Genomic DNA, 17999 nt, shown 5'->3' on the forward strand with positions numbered 1-17999 from the left:
TTTGGTATTAGTTTATTGATCATACTGTGGAAAAAATAGCATTGGGATTTGGAGAAAGTCTTTTGGTTCATCTGTAGGTAATGAAGTGGGAAAATCTAGAGAGATGGTACTAGAAAAACTCCTTTTCATGTAGGTTTCTTGAACCTTTGGGACTTGTAGGTATACTAGTAGCATTTTCCAAAAATGAATAACCAATACTTATTACCAGGTCTACCTCCTTTGTAGATAAGAAGATGAAAGTCATTGGTAGTAAGAAAGTCTGGGGACTTCCCTGGCAGTCCAGTGGTTAAGACTCCATGCTTCCACTGCATGGGGCGTGAGTTCGATCCCTGGTCAGGGGACTAAGATCCCACGTGTTGTGCAGTGCGGTCGTCTCCTCTCCCCCAAAAAAGAAAGTCTGGTAAGAAGCTTCCCTTGTAGACATTGAGGCAATTTAGTAATTTGAAGAATAGCCTTTGGGTACAGATCTTTAAAAATCTGGATTCTTCCTAATCACATGTGGTCCTTTTAGGCACTTTTTCTTTTAGGGCTCTTGAATACATGTATTAAATATATATCTTGAATATATATATATATGTATTCAATGTGAATATATACACATTGAGAAAATAGTTGTATACACACACATATTTATTTCTCCTTTCCTATTTACACACTTCAGAAATTGCAGATCGGGGCAATGTCTCTGATGTTGCCTTTCTCCTCTTGCAGTCGGATTTCAATGGATTGCCAATGGGAACTTATCAGACCTTTCCCAATATTCATCCACCTCAGATACCAGCAACTCCCCCATCATATGAATCTGTAAGTGCCTGAGCCTCTTTTATAAGCAGCAGGAGAGTGAATCCATGAAGAGAGAGCAAAATAATGGCCACAGGGAAGGCAAAGTTTTGATCAACTAGTACTGGCATTGCTCTATGCTTTGGATTCTTGTGTTGCTTTAATTTTACCCTGGAAATGGGGGGGGGTGGTGGTGGTGGTGGTGGTGGTGGCAGCATCGTTGGTGGCAATGCTTTGTCTGCAGTTAAGCCAGGAATCAGGAAGGAGCTGCAGATCTTGGAAAGTTGGGGTAGGGCACTTGATCAGACTTTTTTTTAGACTAGGCAGAGAATCATATTGAGCTGGTACAGTCTTGGTACTAGAATATAATAATTGAAATACCAGTTTTATAAATTCTCAACACTGTGTAAAGGAATAAGAACCAGATTTTTGTCTTAAACAGATAAGTGTCTAGTAAATTTCAGCCTATAGCATTAATTTTATATTTTAGTCTTATAGTTAGAGCTTGCTGTTATTGCTAATATGGTAATGATGCCTTGAACTGTAGGTGGTTGTAACGGTTTTGGTTGAGAATTAGATGACTTTTCTGCCAGCCTTGTTTGCTCATCTAGGGAGATCGCCCTGTTCCTGAGCTTGCTTAGTGTTCTTTCCTTTGGTTTTTACATTGGGCCTGAATTTTTATGTTTTGGTTTTGCACGCATTGAAGCATTGCCCACAGCTGTTTCTAGGAACGAGGTAGAAGATCTTTGTTATTATTTGAGGACTTGGTTCTTGGAGATGAATGCGGTGGTTTAGAATGCTTTCTCTCTGCCTGGAAGGTGAAGGTAACAGATTAAAGAGAGATGTTATGGTGTGGTAAGAATTTTCTTTTCCTCTGCTTGGCAGTTATGAGTTCAACATGGTATCTGTCTGGTTGGAAGAAGATCAGGAAAGGAGTATAGGGGGCGGAGGGGCAGTTTCTTTGGAGCAGTTTCTGTTGCTTTTGCTGAGCAGCTTAGCTTTTGCAACACACATGGGCTTGTACCATTACTTTCACCAGTGATGCCATTGCTTTCTCCTTTGGTCATGATCTTTGTGTTTCAGGTTGATGACATTAATGCTGATAAGAATGTCTCTTCTGCACAGATCATTGGTGAGTCAGAAACCCTCTTGAGAGTTTCTCAGTACTGAACCCTTTGCTGTTTTCTCATCTCTGTTCCTCCCTCAGATTGTTTTTATGCTTGTGGCATTCTACCTACATGCCACGTTCTCTCCCCAAATGCAGTATGGTGGAAATAGAACTCAGGATTTCCCACTTCCAAAAAGAAAAGATCTTTCGTGGCTCCAAAGAATCTCCCAAGTTTCTGTTTCTGGTAGTGGTATCATTATTCTTTTTCACCTTGCAGTTTTCAGTCATCCTCAAGTTCGGTATGTTCCTGCTGCTTCCATTTCCACTGTGCCTGGAAATACCAAAATTGTTTTTAAATTTGGGCATTAAAGAGGGGGAAACAGACATAAATCATAAGTGTATAGCTCAGTGACTTTTCACAAAGCAAGCATGCTCATGTAGCCATTCACTGAAAAATTAAAACACTACCAGCACTTCAGAAACCCAGAGGGGAATATTTTTTTAAATTGGGACAGTTTCATTGAGGTATAATTTACATACAAAAAATACACAGAAGTGTATATTGTGATGAGTTTTGATGTGTCTCCACACACATGCATTATGTAACCACCACCTCAGTAAAGATACAAAACATTTCTATCACCCCAGAAAGTTACCTTGTGTTCCTTTCTAGTCAGTTCCATCCCAGAGGCAAGCACTGTTCTTATTTCCTAAAACTATGGTTTAGGTTGCCTGTTCTAGAACTTAGATACAAATGGAAACATACAGTAGGTAGAGAGGGCGATGATTTTAACTTGTAAGATACAAAACGGAAGACTAGAAATACAGATCACATTCTGTTACATCAAACGGTATGGATGTTAACATTCCATATAAAATTTTTTTCCCATAAGCCTTAAAGAGTAGCTCATCCCAATAGAATTCTAGTACCATTTCTTGGACTTTCTTATGGGAGTAGACCTTTGTGAAAGGGGACAGTCCATTGAAATGAATGCTGTGTACCTAAGCCCCATGCACCACACTTTGACTTTCCCTTAAACTTTTTTCTCACTGTAGGAAAGTAAAACATATTCAACCATAATTGGAAAACGTAGCTGTTAATTGTCTGAAAATTTTTATTGACCTTTAGAATTATTTTTTAAAAAACAATGTTTTCTCCAGTATTTTGATTATTTTATTGTTTCTGCCAGGGGGGATTGTGGGGTTTGAGGATCTGAGCCACTGGCATTTTTAACACTGTGCTCCTTACTGTAATTTAATTAGGTCCTGGACCCAAGCCAGAAGCTTCTGCAAAGCCCCCTTCCAGACCCGTGGATACCTATGACAACTTTGTACTGCCAGAATTGCCATCTGTGCCAGACACACTACCAACTGCATCTGCTGGTGCCAACACCTCAGCCTCTGAAGACATTGACTTTGATGATCTTTCCCGGAGATTTGAAGAGCTGAAAAAGAAAACATAGGCTTCCTAAACCAGGCAAGGTCCAAGTTCTGGGAAATGAGACTGAGCAATTTCTCCTTGTAACAAAGAATCTCCATGAAATTCTGCTTCATCTGTTAACCATCACTGAGTACACTCTTCCTCTGGGCTCTCTTCCTGCTCTGACACACTCTGCTGCTTTCCGGTTCTCCATTGCTCCTGAGAGACTAACAACTGGAGATTGTGAGGTTGGAGCAGCTGGCTCCTGGCAGCCTTGCTTGTCCATTTCCTGTCAGTGTGATCCCATTTCTCTCCTTCCTGTCCCACCATCTCTCCACAGGGGAGTGAGAAGGGGAGAGCTGTCAAAGATGGCCGGATGGTGGAGGAGAGTACTTCATGAAGTGTCTCAGCTCTGTGCTGAGGTTCTAGACTTAGAAACAAAGCCCTCCGTACAGAGGGATTGGTGGTGAGTGGGATTCAAGGCCAAGTTGTCTATTTTCTTGCTCTAATTTGAATGGGAGAGAGAAAATGGCTCAGGAAGCCATTGTAACAGTTCTTAGAAGCTGGGTCTTCTCATTGACATACACACTACTCCTTGCTGCAGGGCACTGTTCCACCTGGATCCAGTTGCAAACTTTGGAAAGTTGAAGGCCTCTCTTAGTTCTACTGGATTCTCAGGGAGCCCTCTGTGGCCTTTTGCTTTATTTCGAGTGCTGTGTTCCCTTTTAATAGAGGGCAGCACTGTATATAAATTCCTGTTTTTCCCCATGGCATGTTCTGTTGGATTGCATTGCTGGCCACATACTGGGCAAAAGTCACCATTCAAGGCTAAGGTGGGCTTCCAGTAGCCTTAATAGAAATATTCAAGTCTCTTGAGTAGTGAGCTGGAAAGCCTACAGGTGAAGAGGGGTTCCTGTTTTCATTTGAAAACGTTATGATCAAGAGAACCTTTAAAAACTGATCTCAGATAAATTTTTGGTGCCCATGTGGCTGTAGGTGTTTTGCTCCTTCCCTTGACGGATGAGACTCTTACTGTTTTGCCCCCTAGCTAAGGCCATCCTTCCCCACAAGGATGGATTTGGGACCGGAAGATACGACTTCGGCTTCTGTGTGGTGTATCTGTACACACTTGTTTCAAGCAACTTTAATGTTTTTGATTGATTTGTATGTCATGGCTCAGTAGCTGCTAATAAAGTTAAAAATTCTGTGCCCCGCTTTCTCCATTGTTTTGGTCAAATGACGAGGGTCAGGATTTTAGTGGAGAGTATTTAAGCAAGTGACCCATACTGGGCACAAGCCAGACCTTATTGGCTCCCTGGGTAGGATGCCTGGGGAGTAAGGGGCCCATTTCGATCTCAGTATTTAAGCCCAGATTGTTACCTGTGAGTTGGCTTGGTTACTTCTCTGTACAGGGCTCCCCCTTAGCCAGATCTCATGCTTGTATCTTTAATTAAAGTTGCAGTGAGCTTACTTCTGACTCATGTTTCCCATAGTCATCCTGGAACATGAATGATGTTACTTGGTGTTTGTTTGGCAGCAGAGCTGGTTTATCCTGCACCACTCTTGCAGTGTTAACCCTTTGATAGTGCCAAGTTCCATAAACATAAGAATCTGCAGCTAAGGGGATTTTGATTCTTCACTAACAAAATTAACTAAGTATATTATAAACATCTATAATTTTCTAAAGTACACCATGCAAATAGCAGTATTAATATACTAATAAGTAATAAGCCAAGCGAAGAGGTAACAGGATTAATCTTTTGAAACTTCATTTGTCAGTGGCCATTGCTGTTACAGCCGTTTGCTTACTTACATGTGTTCTGGTGTTGCTGTATTCCTAACAAACTTGAGAGCTTCAGTAGCAGCATATCCATCAGTGCAGCTTCTTTCTGAGTCTGTTGGAAGACAAAAAGAGAAAAGCAAGGAAATCGAAATTGCTGCTAATGGTGGAGGAAAAAAGTACCAAAGATATATTTTTTAAAAAGTAGATATAAAGTGTAAAGATACTGTTTCCTTTAATGGTTTACTGTCAGGCCTTGGAGTGTTTCTGCTACTTAACAGTGGAGGGTCAGCTATTTATAGGACAGTGGATGTAGAACATAATGTACTTTTGGTAAATTGGGTTTCCTAGGAAAATGGTTGGCAGAGCTGTGGAGACTAATAAAGGGAGTATGCTGATACTGTGCGTTATGTCAGTCTGTAATCTTAAGAGCAGCTAAAATTGAGCTTTTCCAGTGATAAAATCATGATATGGTTTATATTTCAATTACTGAGTCAGAGTTACTTACCTTAAAGGACTTTCTTTCTTTACCAAAGGTCATTAAAATGGCAGAAACAAAAAGGTTAATGATCACAAATACCATCAAAACGACACTGGTTAGGAGAATAAGAAAGGAGCCCAGGACTGGGTTTAAAGCAATAACCTGAAAAGACAATAGGACATTTCGAATTTAAACACTGAGAGTTTAATATCTACTTTAAAAATGTAAGATATATGCTAACATTTGGGATATATTCACGTAAGGAAACACTTATGTCTGGTGGAAACTAGAAAAGCAAAAATATTAAAAAGGAAAATACTTTTGAGTGGACAGAAAAGCAAGAGTGACTGACTGTAAGAGTGTAAATAATTGTGCCTTCAGGGCTTTCACAAGAAGAAAACAGGTGAGTTGTAATGGAATTATAAGTGACTCAAAGCCCTTGTGAGTTGTTGGCAATTCTGGAAAATATTTCTAAACATGGAAGCTTCAAGGAATAGCAAAAGTGTGTTGGAAAAAATACATAGATACCAGCAGTGATAATGAAAACTGTCTCTGCCATTCCAAGCACTTTCTACTCTGAACATAGGAGCATTTCAATACAGTTTAAAAGGTTAGCCATAGAAAACTGGCTTTTACTGCTTTTTCTAGATTTTTTTTAATCGTTATCTTTAAAAGTATAATTACTGAGTTTTGCCATTCTTGCCTTTTCAGTACAAAGAGATCTTTCTCTTACTAGAATGGTTTCCAGTAAAATTTGGTTTCCAAATTCTTTAATTTAGGTGTTCCTTTTAAAAATGATTATTTTCCTTTGGTATTGGCTCATTCATTATTGCCACTGGGCACTGTTTAAAAAAAAAAAACACCCAACAACTTAGAGGATGAATACTTGCAATAAATACTATTGTGATGGAAATCTCTGTGACAGAGATATTATAATGGCTGCCAGCTTATATCTACTTATTTTAAAAGAGCTTAATCATAACTCCAGGTAAACCAAACAGTTTGGGCAAACGCTGAGTTTGTGATGCAAGACTATTCCCAGTAAGTATACTCCATTTTCCCTTTTAAGTCAAAAAGTAGGTGTCAGCAAAAGTTTATTATGATTGTTACTTCTTTAAGAGCTTTAGTATATAAAGTGTTCCAGGGGTGAGGACTTCATTCCCTAGTGATTGGGGCTGGAACCACAACAAAACAGTCCACCCAAAATAGCAGTTATGTTAATCTTTCTTAGATTTTAGGAAGGTGGTGGTAACTTTCCACGTTAGAAACTATGTTCATTTACCCATTTTAATTAGTAACCTTTGATTTCTAGAGTATCAGAATGATGAGCTTTGATGAAAATCTTGCCAGTTTCACTAATTTGAATTGCAGTTTTTTTCTTATCAAATCTATATGTGCTAGTGTTTGGAACCCAAAACCTCACCTGGGTTTCCTACTTTATTTTTTATGTTGAGTAGAAAGGGATTTGTGTAGGTAGTTCCTGGGAGAAAATAACAGCCTCTCTGAAATTAGTATTTATAAACAGAAATAACTGCAGTTCTTTCTGGACTTGTACCTCCCTAATTTTTCTTTTTTAAGTCACTTCCAATTGTACCCTTCAAAGGGCCGTTGAGAAAGCAGTAGCAATCATGTTAATCTGGCCAGGTGTGAGAACACAAGTTCAGGCCCAGTGTCTTTGGCAGTAAGATTAAGGATAGAAGAAGTGAGAAAGGTGGGACTATGTGCTTAGGAAAGGAAGGATTTCTGAAGGTAACAGCCACTCAAAAGCTATACAGTATCTATAGGTAATACCATAAAATAATGGCAAAGGAACTACGTTTCTCCCTTTTCCAGTATGCAGTGGTACAGTAGGGGCTGCTCTTATAAGCAATTCTCCCCTTGTTTGATATATTAAGCCAAATAGAATTCTGCAGGGAAACCAGGAATAGGGTTTTTACCTCCTTGTGATGAGAGATTCCCATCAGGAGACCAACAACAGTCACTGCTGAACTGAGACAAGTTCGGTAGTCAGAGATGCTCCATCCAAACAGCAGGTTAAACTGAAAAAGAGAGAACTGTCAGATGGGGGTGGAGAGCAGTAGAGGGGACTGCACTTCTTTGGGTCCTGAGGTGCTTGATAATGGTGAGGTCAAGGTAGAAACAATGGAATAGAAATTAAGGAAGTTCCTTAGTGGCCATTCAAATTGCTATGCCTAAAAACTACATAGAATTCTTCTGTAATTACAGTGTTTTCATATAAATTTGACTTCCATATAGTTCATCCTGTGAACTAAATGTTATCCCCATTTTAGAGATGAAACAAATGTCTTGAGTTTATCATACTGCTAGTTAACTATGGGCCTACACAACTAAAACCAGCTCCACTGTCTTCTCCAAAACTCATTGCCAACTTGAACTGATGGTTTTCCATTTAGTGACCTTTTCTAAGGGAAGCAATGTGATTCCAAGACTACAGAACTTAGGAAAAGACAGACGCTAGATGCAGCAAAAGCAGTTCTAAGAGGGAAGTTTATAGCAATAAATGCTTACATTAATAAAAATCTCAAATAAAAAACCTAGCTTTGCTGCTCAAGGAACTAGTAACTGAGCCTAAAGTTACAAGAAGAAATGAAGTAATAAAGATTAGAGCAGAAATAGCGACTAGAAAGACAACAGAAAAAAAAGTTAGCTTTTTTGAACAACAAAAGTGACAAGCCTTTAGCTAGACTAACCAAGAAAAGAAAAAGGATTCTAATAAATAAAATTACATAAACGAAAGAGGAGACATTATAATTGATACCACAAAAATACAAAGGATCATAAGAGACTACTAGGAATAATTACACGGCAACAAACTGGATAACCTAGAAAAAATGGATAAATTGCTACAAACATACAACTGAATAATGAATAAACAGAAAACCTGAACATATGAAGTATAAGTAAGGAGACTGAAGCAGTAATCAAAAACCTCTCAACAAAGAAAAGCCCAGGACCAGATAGCTTCATGGGTGAATTCTATCAAACATTTAAACTTTTAAATTCTCGGACTTCCCTGGTGGTCCAGTGGTTAGGACTCTGTATTTTCCACTGCAGGGGGTTGTGGGTTCGATCCCTGGTCAGGAAACTAAGATCCCATGTAAGTCAATAAATGTGATACACCATATTAAAAGAATGAAGGGTTAAAAACATCTCCATTGTACATATATACAATGGAATATTACTCAGCCATAAAACAAAACGAAATTGAGTTATTTGTAGTGAGGTAGATGGACCTAGAGTCTGTCATACAGAGTGAAGTAAGTCAGAAAGAAAAATACCGTATACTAACACATATATATGGAATCTAAGAAAAAAAAATCGTCATGAAGAACCTAGGGGTAAGATGGGAATAAAGACACAGACCTACTAGAGAATGGACTTGATATGGGGAGGGGGAAGGGTAAGCTGTGACAAAGTGAGAGAGTGGCATGGACATACATACACTACCAAACATAAAATAGCTAGCTAGTGGGAAGCAGCCGCATAGCACAGGGAGATCAGCTTGGTGCTTTGTGACCACCTAGAGGGGTGGGAGGGAGGGAGATGCAAGAGGGAAGAGATATGGGAACATATGTATATGTATAACTGATTCACTTTGTTATAAAGCAGAAACTAACACACCATTTTAAAGCAATTATACTCCAATAAAGATGTTAAAAAAAAAAGACATGATCTCAACAGATGCAGAAAGAGCATTCAACAAAATTTAACAACCTTTAATGATAAAAACTCTCAACAAATTAGGCAAGAAGGAATGTACTTCAACATAATAAAGGCCATATATGTCAAGCTCACAGCTAACATCATACTCAATTGTGAAAAGCTCTTCCTCTAAGATAAGGAACAAGACAAGGATGCCAACTCTCACCACATCTATTCAACACAGTACTGGAAGTCCTAGCCAGAGATGTTAGGTAAGAAAAATAAATAAAAGGCATCCAAATAAGAAAGGAGGAAGTAAAACTGTCTTTGCAGATGACATGGTCTTATATATAGAAACCCTAAAGACTCCACCAAAAACCTGTTAAAAAAAATGAATTCAGTAACGCTACAGAATAAAAAATCAAAATACAAAAATCAGTTGCATTTTGTTACACTAACAACTAGCTGAAAAAGGAATTAAAGTCTCATTTACAATAACATCAAAAAGAATAATACACTTGGGAATAAATTTAACCGAGGTGAAAAATCTGTTCAATGAAAACTATAAGAGATTGATGAAAGATATGAAAAAGACAAAAGTAAATGGGAAGATTTCCCACATTCATGGATTGGAAGAGTTAATATTGTTTAAATGTCCATACTACACAAAGTGATCTACAGATTCAATGCAATCTCTATCAAAATTCCAGTGGCATTTTCCCCAGAAATAGAGAAAATCCTAAAATTTGTATGGAACCACAAAAATACCATGAATAGCCAAAATAATCTTGAGAAAGATGAACAAAGCTGGAAGCATCACACTTCCTGATTTCAAACTATATTGCAAAACTATAGTAATCAAAATACTATGATATTGGGATAAAAACAGATACATAGAACAATGGAACTGAATAGAAAACCCAGAATTAAACCCACACCCATAGATTCGGCCAACTAATCTATGACAAGGGTGCCAAGAATACACAATGGGGCTAGTCTCTTCAACAAATAATGCTAGGAAAACTGGATTTCCACATGCAAAAGAATGCAGTTGGACACTTTTATTTTGCCATATTCAAAAAATCAAATGGATTAACAACTTAAACCTTAGACCTGAAACTGCAAAATTCCTATGAGAAAATAGAAGAAGCTTCTTGACCCTGGTCTTGGCAGTTTTTTGGATATGACGCTAAATGCACAGGCAACAAAAGCTATAACAAGTGGGACTACCTCAAACTAAAAAGTTTCTGTGCAGCAAAGGAAACAATAAACAAAAGGCAGCCTATGAAGTGGGAGAAAATATTTGCAAACTATATATCTGATAAGGGGTTAAAATCCAAAATCCATAAAGAACTCATACAACTCAATACCAAAAAAAAAATCATCCTGATTAAAAAATGGGCAAAGGACCTGAATACACATTTTTCTAAAGAAATACAAATGACCAACAGGTATATGTAAAAATCACTAATCATCAAGGAAATAACAAACCGAAACTGCAATGTGATATCACCTCATGACTGTTAGGATGGCTATTATCAAGAAGACAAGAAATAACAAATGTTGGTGAGGGTTTGGAGAAAGGAGCCCTGTTGGTGGGAATGTAAGTTGGTACAGCCATTATGGAAAACAGCATGGAGGTTCCTCAAAAAATTAAAAACAGAGCTACTAGATGATCCAGTAATCCTACTACTGGCTATATATTGAAAGGAAATGAAATCAGCATCTTGAAGAGATATCTGCACTCCCATGTTCATAGCAGGATTATTCACGAAAGTGAAGATATGAAATAAGCCAAACAAAGAAACATGTATGATCTCTTATAAGTGCAATTTTTAAAAGTCGAACTTACAGAACCAGAGGGTAGAATGGTGGTTACCAGGGGCTGGGGTGGGGAGGAGGATGGGTGGATGTCAGTCAGAGTATACAAACTTTTAGTTTTAAAATCAATAAGTCCTGGAGATCTAATGTATAGCATGATTATAGTTTATAGATTATAGTTAATATATTGTATACTTGAAATTTGCTTAGAGAATAAGAGTTCTTATCACACTAAAAACAAAACATGTAACCGTGTGAGGTGATGGATATGTTAATTAGTTTGATTGTGGTGGACATTTCACAATTTATTCATATATCAAAACATCACATTGTACCTTAAATATATACAATTTTAATTTCTCCATTGTACCTCAATAAAGCTGGGGAGAAAAGAGAACCTAAAAACTATTACTTAACAAAAAAATTAAGCAAGCTGGCTGGGTACTAAATATAATAAAATCAATAGCCTTCATATATTCAAACAATATTTACTTAGAAACTATAGTGAAATAAAATCTCATTCACAATAGACCACAAAAGATAAGCCTAACGAGATGTGCAAGAATTATATGAAGAGAATTTAATATTACTGAGGGATACAAATGCAGATGAGAATAGAAAAAGCATACCACACTCCCAGATAGAACATCATAAGCTACCAATTCCCTAAATTAATTTTTATAAATCCTTATTTTGTTTCTGTATAAATATCTAAATCTCTACAACTGAACGAGCTCTTAATACATAAAAAGCTCCCATTTATCAAAACAAGCAAACAAAACCAAGCAGCCCAATGAAAAATGGGCAAAAATTATAGAATGACACTGATTCATTCTTTCTCTCAATCAGTATGTATTGAGTGCTCACATACACCAGGTCCTGTTCTAGGTGCTGGGAACACAGCAGTGGACAAGAGTCCCTGTCCACAGAGCATTCACATTTGAAGAGGGAGGGAGACAGGCAATAACCAAACAATATTCAGGTAATAATTGTGCTATGAAGAAAACTGAGCCGCGGAGCAACTAAGCCCGCGTGCTACAACTACTGAAGCCTGCGCGCCTAGAGCCCGTGCTCCGGCAACAAGAGAAGCCACCGCAGTGAGAAGCCCGCGCACCGCAACGAAGAAGAGTTGCCCCCACTCACCGCAACTAGGGAAAGCCCACGCACAGCAACGAAGACCCAACGCAGCCAAAAATGAATGAATAAATAAAAAATTAATTAAAAAAAGAATAAACTGAGTAGGAAGAGGGGATAGAGAGTGTTCTGTGAGGAGGGAGCAGTGCTGTTTATTTACAGGATGATTAGAGGTTTCTAAGAGGAGGTGGCTTATGAGAAAGACCCTAATAAAGTTTGGAGCTCCCAATGCAAACGTCAGGGCAACAGCAAGTTCCAAGGCAAGAGCATGTGCATCGTGTTTAAGGAGAGCACAGAAGCTTGTGTGGCTGAATTAGAGTGAATGAGGGTCAGAATGAGGGTAGGAGAAGTAACAGATGTAGCTACAGCTCTGGACAGGGAAGGCCCTAGAGTAAACTTTAGAAAGGGTTTGGGCTTTTAAGTATGATGGAATCCATTGGGAGGTTTTGAACAGGGACAAAACACATTTATGTTGTAAAAAAATAATATGGGGAAGATGGAATGAAGAAGGGCAAGAGCAGAGGCAAGTTTTGTCCATATGAGAGGTGAAAAACGGTTCCTTAGTTTAAACTTGCATTTTCTCATGAGTGCAGTCGCAAACCTTTTGTATATTTCAGAGTTACCTGTATTGTATGAAAACACCAATGTTCACTGAACTGTTGGCGATGTGGGCAGATCTAATACATTGCTCATGGGAACATTAATTGGTACAATTGAGGAGAACAATTTGGCAATATCTTTCTAAATGAAAAATGGATATACATTTTTAGCAAGTCTTTTCAAGGTACTTATCTTACAGATATATTTGCACATGAGTGAAATTACATACGTAAAAGGGTATAAATGGTAGTATTATTGTTAACAGTATAAGAGTGGAAACAATCTAAGTGTCTATTAATAGGGAACTGGTCATAAAACTTATGGTACATCCACGCAATGGCATACTATATAGTAAATGAATAAAACATAAAAAGGGACAGCTTTATATATGCTGATGGAACAATCTCCAGGCAAATTGAGGGGAAAAGGCAAAAAGGCATGACAATGTGTATAGTATGCTGCTATTTATCATCTAATGTATTTGCAAATGTATAGATTACCTCTGAAAGAATTTACAAGTATACCTTGGAGATACTATGGGTTTGGTTCTAGACCACTGCAATAAAGCAAGTCACATGAATTTTTTGGTTTCCCAGTGCATATAAAAGTTATGTTTAGGGAATTCTTTGGCTATCCAGTGGTTAGGTAGGACTTGGCGCTTTCACTGCTGGGGCCCGGGTTCAATCCCTGGTTGGGGAACTAAGATAGTACAGGCCGTGCGGTGTGGCCAAAAAAAAAAAAAAGTTATGTTTACATTGTATTATAGTCTATTAAGTGTACAATACCATTATGTCTAAACAATGTACATACACCTAAATTAAAAATACTTTATTGCTAAAAAATGCTAATCATCACCTGAGCCTTCTTTTAGCAATAGTAACATCCAAGATCACTGATCACAAGTCACCCTAACAAATATAATAATGAAAAAGTTTGAAATATTTCGAGAGTTACCAAAATGTGACACAGAGACACGAAGTGAGCAAATGCTGTTGGAGAAGTGGCGCCAATGAATTTGCTTGACACAGGGCTGCCACATCTTCAGTTTGTTAAAGAAAACATGCAGTATCTGCGAAGTGCAGTAAGGTGAAATGCAGTAAAGTGAGGTATGTCTGTATAATCAATTGGGAATGTAGTTGCCTCTAGGAAAGAGAGAAGGGGGATCAGGGGATAAAGGAGAGTTGCACAATATACATCATGGTACATATGGATTTTCTACATATTCATGTTTTAATTATGAAAAATGTTTTAACATGAAAGAAAAAGGTTATGTTACAAAATTTGGCAGGGAGAGGTTTGCAGTAGGTTATTAAAGGACCTAGGGTCCTGCAGAAGATAAAAGAGAAAGGTAAAGGGTGACTTAACCTTCAAAGATGGCCTTACTTTATATTTCTTAAATAAAAACTGTGCAATTCTAGAATTGTGATTAGTGTTTTTTCACCTCAGAAGAAAGTCAAAAGAGATAAAGTTTAAATTGCTGCAAGAGGAATTTTAATTAAATCCTACAAAAAAAATTCTTCCCTAAATGTGTTTCAACATTGGACTAGGCTATTTAGGAAAGTTCTGTTTTTATAGGATACAGATTTATTTACAGGATACAGATTATCTGCCATGAATGGCTTGGGCTTCAATATTCCTGAAAACAAGTGGACTAATGGGACTGGGCTACATCAATTCTGAAAGCGAAAATTTTTTAGCAGTTGAAGAGTTAAAAAATGTTAGTTACAATTTTTACTGCTGTTTACCCCATATCTACCTAATTCTATTTCATTATCTACATCTGCAGATTGCTGCTGCTCTTCCTTAGTATGTCCAGGTAACTCATGTAAACTCTGTGGTTCTAGTACAACCAGAGCTCCAACTGCCCCAGTTAATAACAATAGCTAACACCCATCGACCGAACAGTATGTGCCCGACACTGTTCTAAGCAGTTAGATCTACTAAGGTTTTAATCTTCACATCTATCTTACAGGGTAGGTCCTAAGATTATCCCCATTGTACAGATGGGGAAACTGAGGCACAGGAGGTTGAGTAATTTACCCAAGAACACACTGCTGGTAAGTGGAGAGCAAGGATGTGAACCTGGGCAGTCTGGGCAGCCTTCTGAGTCTGCGCCTTTGGACCACAACACTATACTGTAAAGCAAAGGAGTCTAAGAGGAGAACATGTCTTATTGTGATGGCACTAGCCTTAGCCACCCAGGGTCTGATTCACTTTTTATTTAAGTCAGTATAGACGGTTACTGACTGCAAACAGAATATGCCCTCAACCTAGAACTGTCACCATTTAAAACTCAACTAGAAAGAATCAACACGCAAGGTACAGAAGTTGCCATCTGTTAAAACTCTTAAATGCAACAAGTACACATTTAAGAAAAGATTATACAGATGTAGAAAACAAACTTATGCTTACCAAGGGGGAAAGTGGGGGAAGGATAAATTGGAAGATTGGGATTGTATATACACACTATTATATATAAAATAGATAACTAATAAGAACCTGCTATATAGCACGGGGAACTCAGTACTCTGTAATGACCTATATGGGAATAGATTCTAAAAAAGAGTGGATATATGTATAACTGATTCACTTTGCTGTACAGCAGAAACACAACATTGTAAATCAAGTATACTCCAATAAAAATTAATTTTAAAAAAACGACTATACATGTTTGCTGAGATGAACATATCATTCAGATTTTTTTCAGGAACCTAGGAGATGTTCCAAATCCCAACAGAAAGCCACCAATCCTGAGATTAATGAATGTAACAATTTCTAGAATACAGCTTAATAAGATATAAAGTTATAATATGGCAAGGTGTTGGTAACTGGTGAAAAGATACTGAACAAGAAGCATTCATACTGGGACTTCCCTGGTGGGTGAGTGGTTAAGAATCCATCTTCCAATGCAAGGGACGTGGGTTCGATCCCTGATCAGAGAACGAAAATCCCACATGCCGTGGGGCAACTAAGCCTGAGCGTGGCAACTACTGAGCCCGCGCGCCACAACTAGAGAGAAGCCTGCGCTTCGCAATGAAGAGCCCATGCACTGCAATGAAAAGATCCTGCGTGCTGCAACTAAGACCCGATGCAGCCAAATGAAAAAAATAAAAATAAAAAATTATCTAAAAAAAAACCAAGCATTCATACTAACTCCTCTTTTTTTTTCTTTGTTTTTTGACTGCGTTTGGGTCTTCGTTGCTGCGCGTGGGCTTTCTTTAGCTGTGGTGAGCGGAGGCTGCTCTTCGTAGCGGTGCACGGGCTTCTCATTGCAGTGGCTTCTCTTGTTGTGAAGCACAGGCTCTAGGCGCACAGGCTTCAGTAGTTGTGGCTCGCAGGCTCTAGAGCACAGGCTCAGTAGTTGTGGCGCATGGGCTTAGTTAACTCCGCGGCATGTGGGATCTTCCCGGACCAGGGCTTGAACCTGTGTCCCCTGCATTGGCAGCTGGATTCTCAACCACTGTGCCACCAGGGAAGTCCCCATACTAACTCCTCTTGATGGTGAGGTTCTTTGAGGGTACAAACCATGTAATGTCCATCATTTTATTAGCTCCTAGGACAGTTCCCAGCATACTAGGTGTTTACTACATATTCGTGGAACTGAACTGGATAACCAAGAAAAGTTACACAGACACATCACAGACTTGGGAATGACTGCACATCAGGCAATATATCAAAATATCATCTGGTGTGGAGATCTTTCTGGTTACACTGTTTTCGTGGTTTTGTGCTTATAGAACAAACTTCTCAGCTACATGTGGTTCCCTCCTTCACAAGGAGGCAACCAGTCCCAGGGATCACTCCAATTACTTTTCATGTTGTTAGTGAATAAAGTCTCAATTTTGTTTATCAGCCTCTTGTGAAACTCATCAGTGGGAATCAGCCTTCATGGGCCTGATCACCCTTGGGTGAACAGACATACACCTGAACCTGCTTAGATGGGGCCCTGGGAGTGGACCTTTGGGTGCCCACAGAGGTGCAGTCATTTTGAAAAAGCCAGCGGACCTTTCTCCAGTGTTCTAATGGGTTACTGCAGGGGTGTTTGGAAAACCAACTGCACCCCACATTTGCAGGGCTGGGCCCCAGGACTGTGTTCTTACCTCTGTAATCCCTGTACAGGTTAGGAAGGACGGTGCTACTGGCCCAGGGGTAGAAATGCTTAAGAAGTTTGATCTCTGAGAAGCGGTAAGGAAAGCTCTTGTGGATAGCTTGACGGAGGTAAAATCTGTTGGAGTTGTGTGCTGAGTAGACTGCAGTCATCAACAGGATAAGGAAGAGTATTTGTACTAGTTTTAGAAGAGAAAATCACAGGTGAGTAGTTAGCTTAGAAATCCTCTATGTTTTTCTTCTTTTTTTCCTAAGCTGACCGACTTTTACAGGTCAAAAACAGTCAAAAGTTGGCAATTTGATATGGTTCAACCTAATAATTGCAAACAGATAAGCAAAAGCATTTGGCTCTTAGGAATATCTCTCTATATATCTATAGATATCTACATATATCCTTCCCAGAATTACTCTGCCACTGATCAGAAATTTTACTTAAAAATAAGATACATAAAATCTCACACAAGTGTTGTATTTTAGTTCTTAGGTCTAAATGTCCCCCCAGACCACTCCTTTCATCTCCTCCCCTTCCCCTCCCCAGTTATCTATAGATTGTCTGTGTTCACAAGAAGGGAAGGCATGATAAAAACAGAATTTGTCTTCTTTGGTCCAGAGAATCCAATAACCCAAACACTAGACGTGTTGAACCAGTTACCTTGCACTTACAGGACAGCAGTTTTTTTTTTGGCCATGCTGCGTGACATGTGGGATCTTAGTTCCCCCATCAGGGATCGAACCCGTGCCCCCTGCCGTGGAAGCGCGGAGTCCTAACCACTGGACCACCAAGGAATTCCCAGGACATCTATTTTTCAAAGCATATTCATTTTCCCTCCACCATGCGATGTAGATCAAGTTTCATTATTACATTCTGCAGGTAGAGAAAGTGACTTACTGAAACACACAATTAGATCTCAAGATTCCAAGTTCAGGAGTCCTTCCATTCACCTTACAGCCTTGCTTAAGGGAATCCAGAATTTTTCGAGGTGAATATTTTAAAATAGTTTTCCACCCTTCTTCTATATTTTCCATTTAATTCTCATTCCCCCTTTTCTTGATGGGAAATGTGCTGCTGTATCAATAGGTTACCATTTTTTCTCCATACCCAAAA

General features: G+C 38.7%; 2 protein-coding genes across 11 annotated transcripts in view; one reads left to right on the forward strand and one right to left on the reverse strand.

The window, feature by feature from the left end:
* IST1 (IST1 factor associated with ESCRT-III) overlaps positions 1–4518 on the forward strand; it is a 31356-nt gene extending 26838 nt beyond the window's left edge. For 5 of the 9 annotated variants that reach the window (XM_019935571.3, XM_019935569.3, XM_019935568.3 and 2 more), the window contains 3 exons: positions 662–804; positions 1864–1912; positions 3152–4518. In XM_019935571.3, the coding sequence (XP_019791130.1) occupies positions 662–804; positions 1864–1912; positions 3152–3337 (378 nt within the window). In that variant the 3' untranslated portion in view covers positions 3338–4518. The remainder of the gene's footprint in view (positions 1–661; positions 805–1863; positions 1913–3151) is intronic. The other 4 variants (XM_073796845.1, XM_073796846.1, XM_019935573.3 and 1 more) reach the window with 4 other exon arrangements.
* Positions 800–17974, reverse strand: LOC109550064 (polycystin-1-like protein 3). 2 transcript variants are annotated; one of them, XM_073796848.1, is made up of 5 exons: positions 16888–17974; positions 7507–7608; positions 5597–5731; positions 5122–5203; positions 800–2219 (listed from the first exon to the last, which is right to left on the reverse strand). In XM_073796848.1, the coding sequence occupies exons 2-5, from the start codon at positions 7528–7530 to the stop codon at positions 2179–2181; spliced, it is 282 nt and encodes a 93-aa protein (XP_073652949.1). In that variant the 5' UTR covers positions 7531–7608; positions 16888–17974; the 3' UTR covers positions 800–2178. The 2 variants fall into 2 exon arrangements, with proteins under 2 accessions (XP_073652949.1, XP_073652950.1); XM_073796849.1 differs by lacking the exon at positions 16888–17974 and having other exon boundaries at positions 7507–9316.
* Between the last annotated feature and the right edge of the window lie 25 nt (positions 17975–17999).

This window comes from Tursiops truncatus, chromosome 19, assembly GCF_011762595.2.
Source record: "Tursiops truncatus isolate mTurTru1 chromosome 19, mTurTru1.mat.Y, whole genome shotgun sequence".
Classification (NCBI taxonomy): Eukaryota; Metazoa; Chordata; class Mammalia; order Artiodactyla; family Delphinidae; genus Tursiops; species Tursiops truncatus.

What these genes read in the sequence shown, in the direction of transcription:
- LOC109550064 (XM_073796848.1), bottom strand. Translation starts at nt 7,530, where the DNA reads ATGGGAATCTCTCATCACAAGGAG. An exon ending in GAATCTCTCATCACAAGGAG is followed by an intron (nt 5,732 to 7,506) that starts GTAAAAACCCTA and finishes TTGTCTTTTCAG; the next exon opens with GTTATTGCTTTAAACCCAGT. An exon ending in ACAGCAACACCAGAACACAT is followed by an intron (nt 2,220 to 5,121) that starts GTAAGTAAGCAA and finishes TGGTATTTCCAG; the next exon opens with GCACAGTGGAAATGGAAGCA.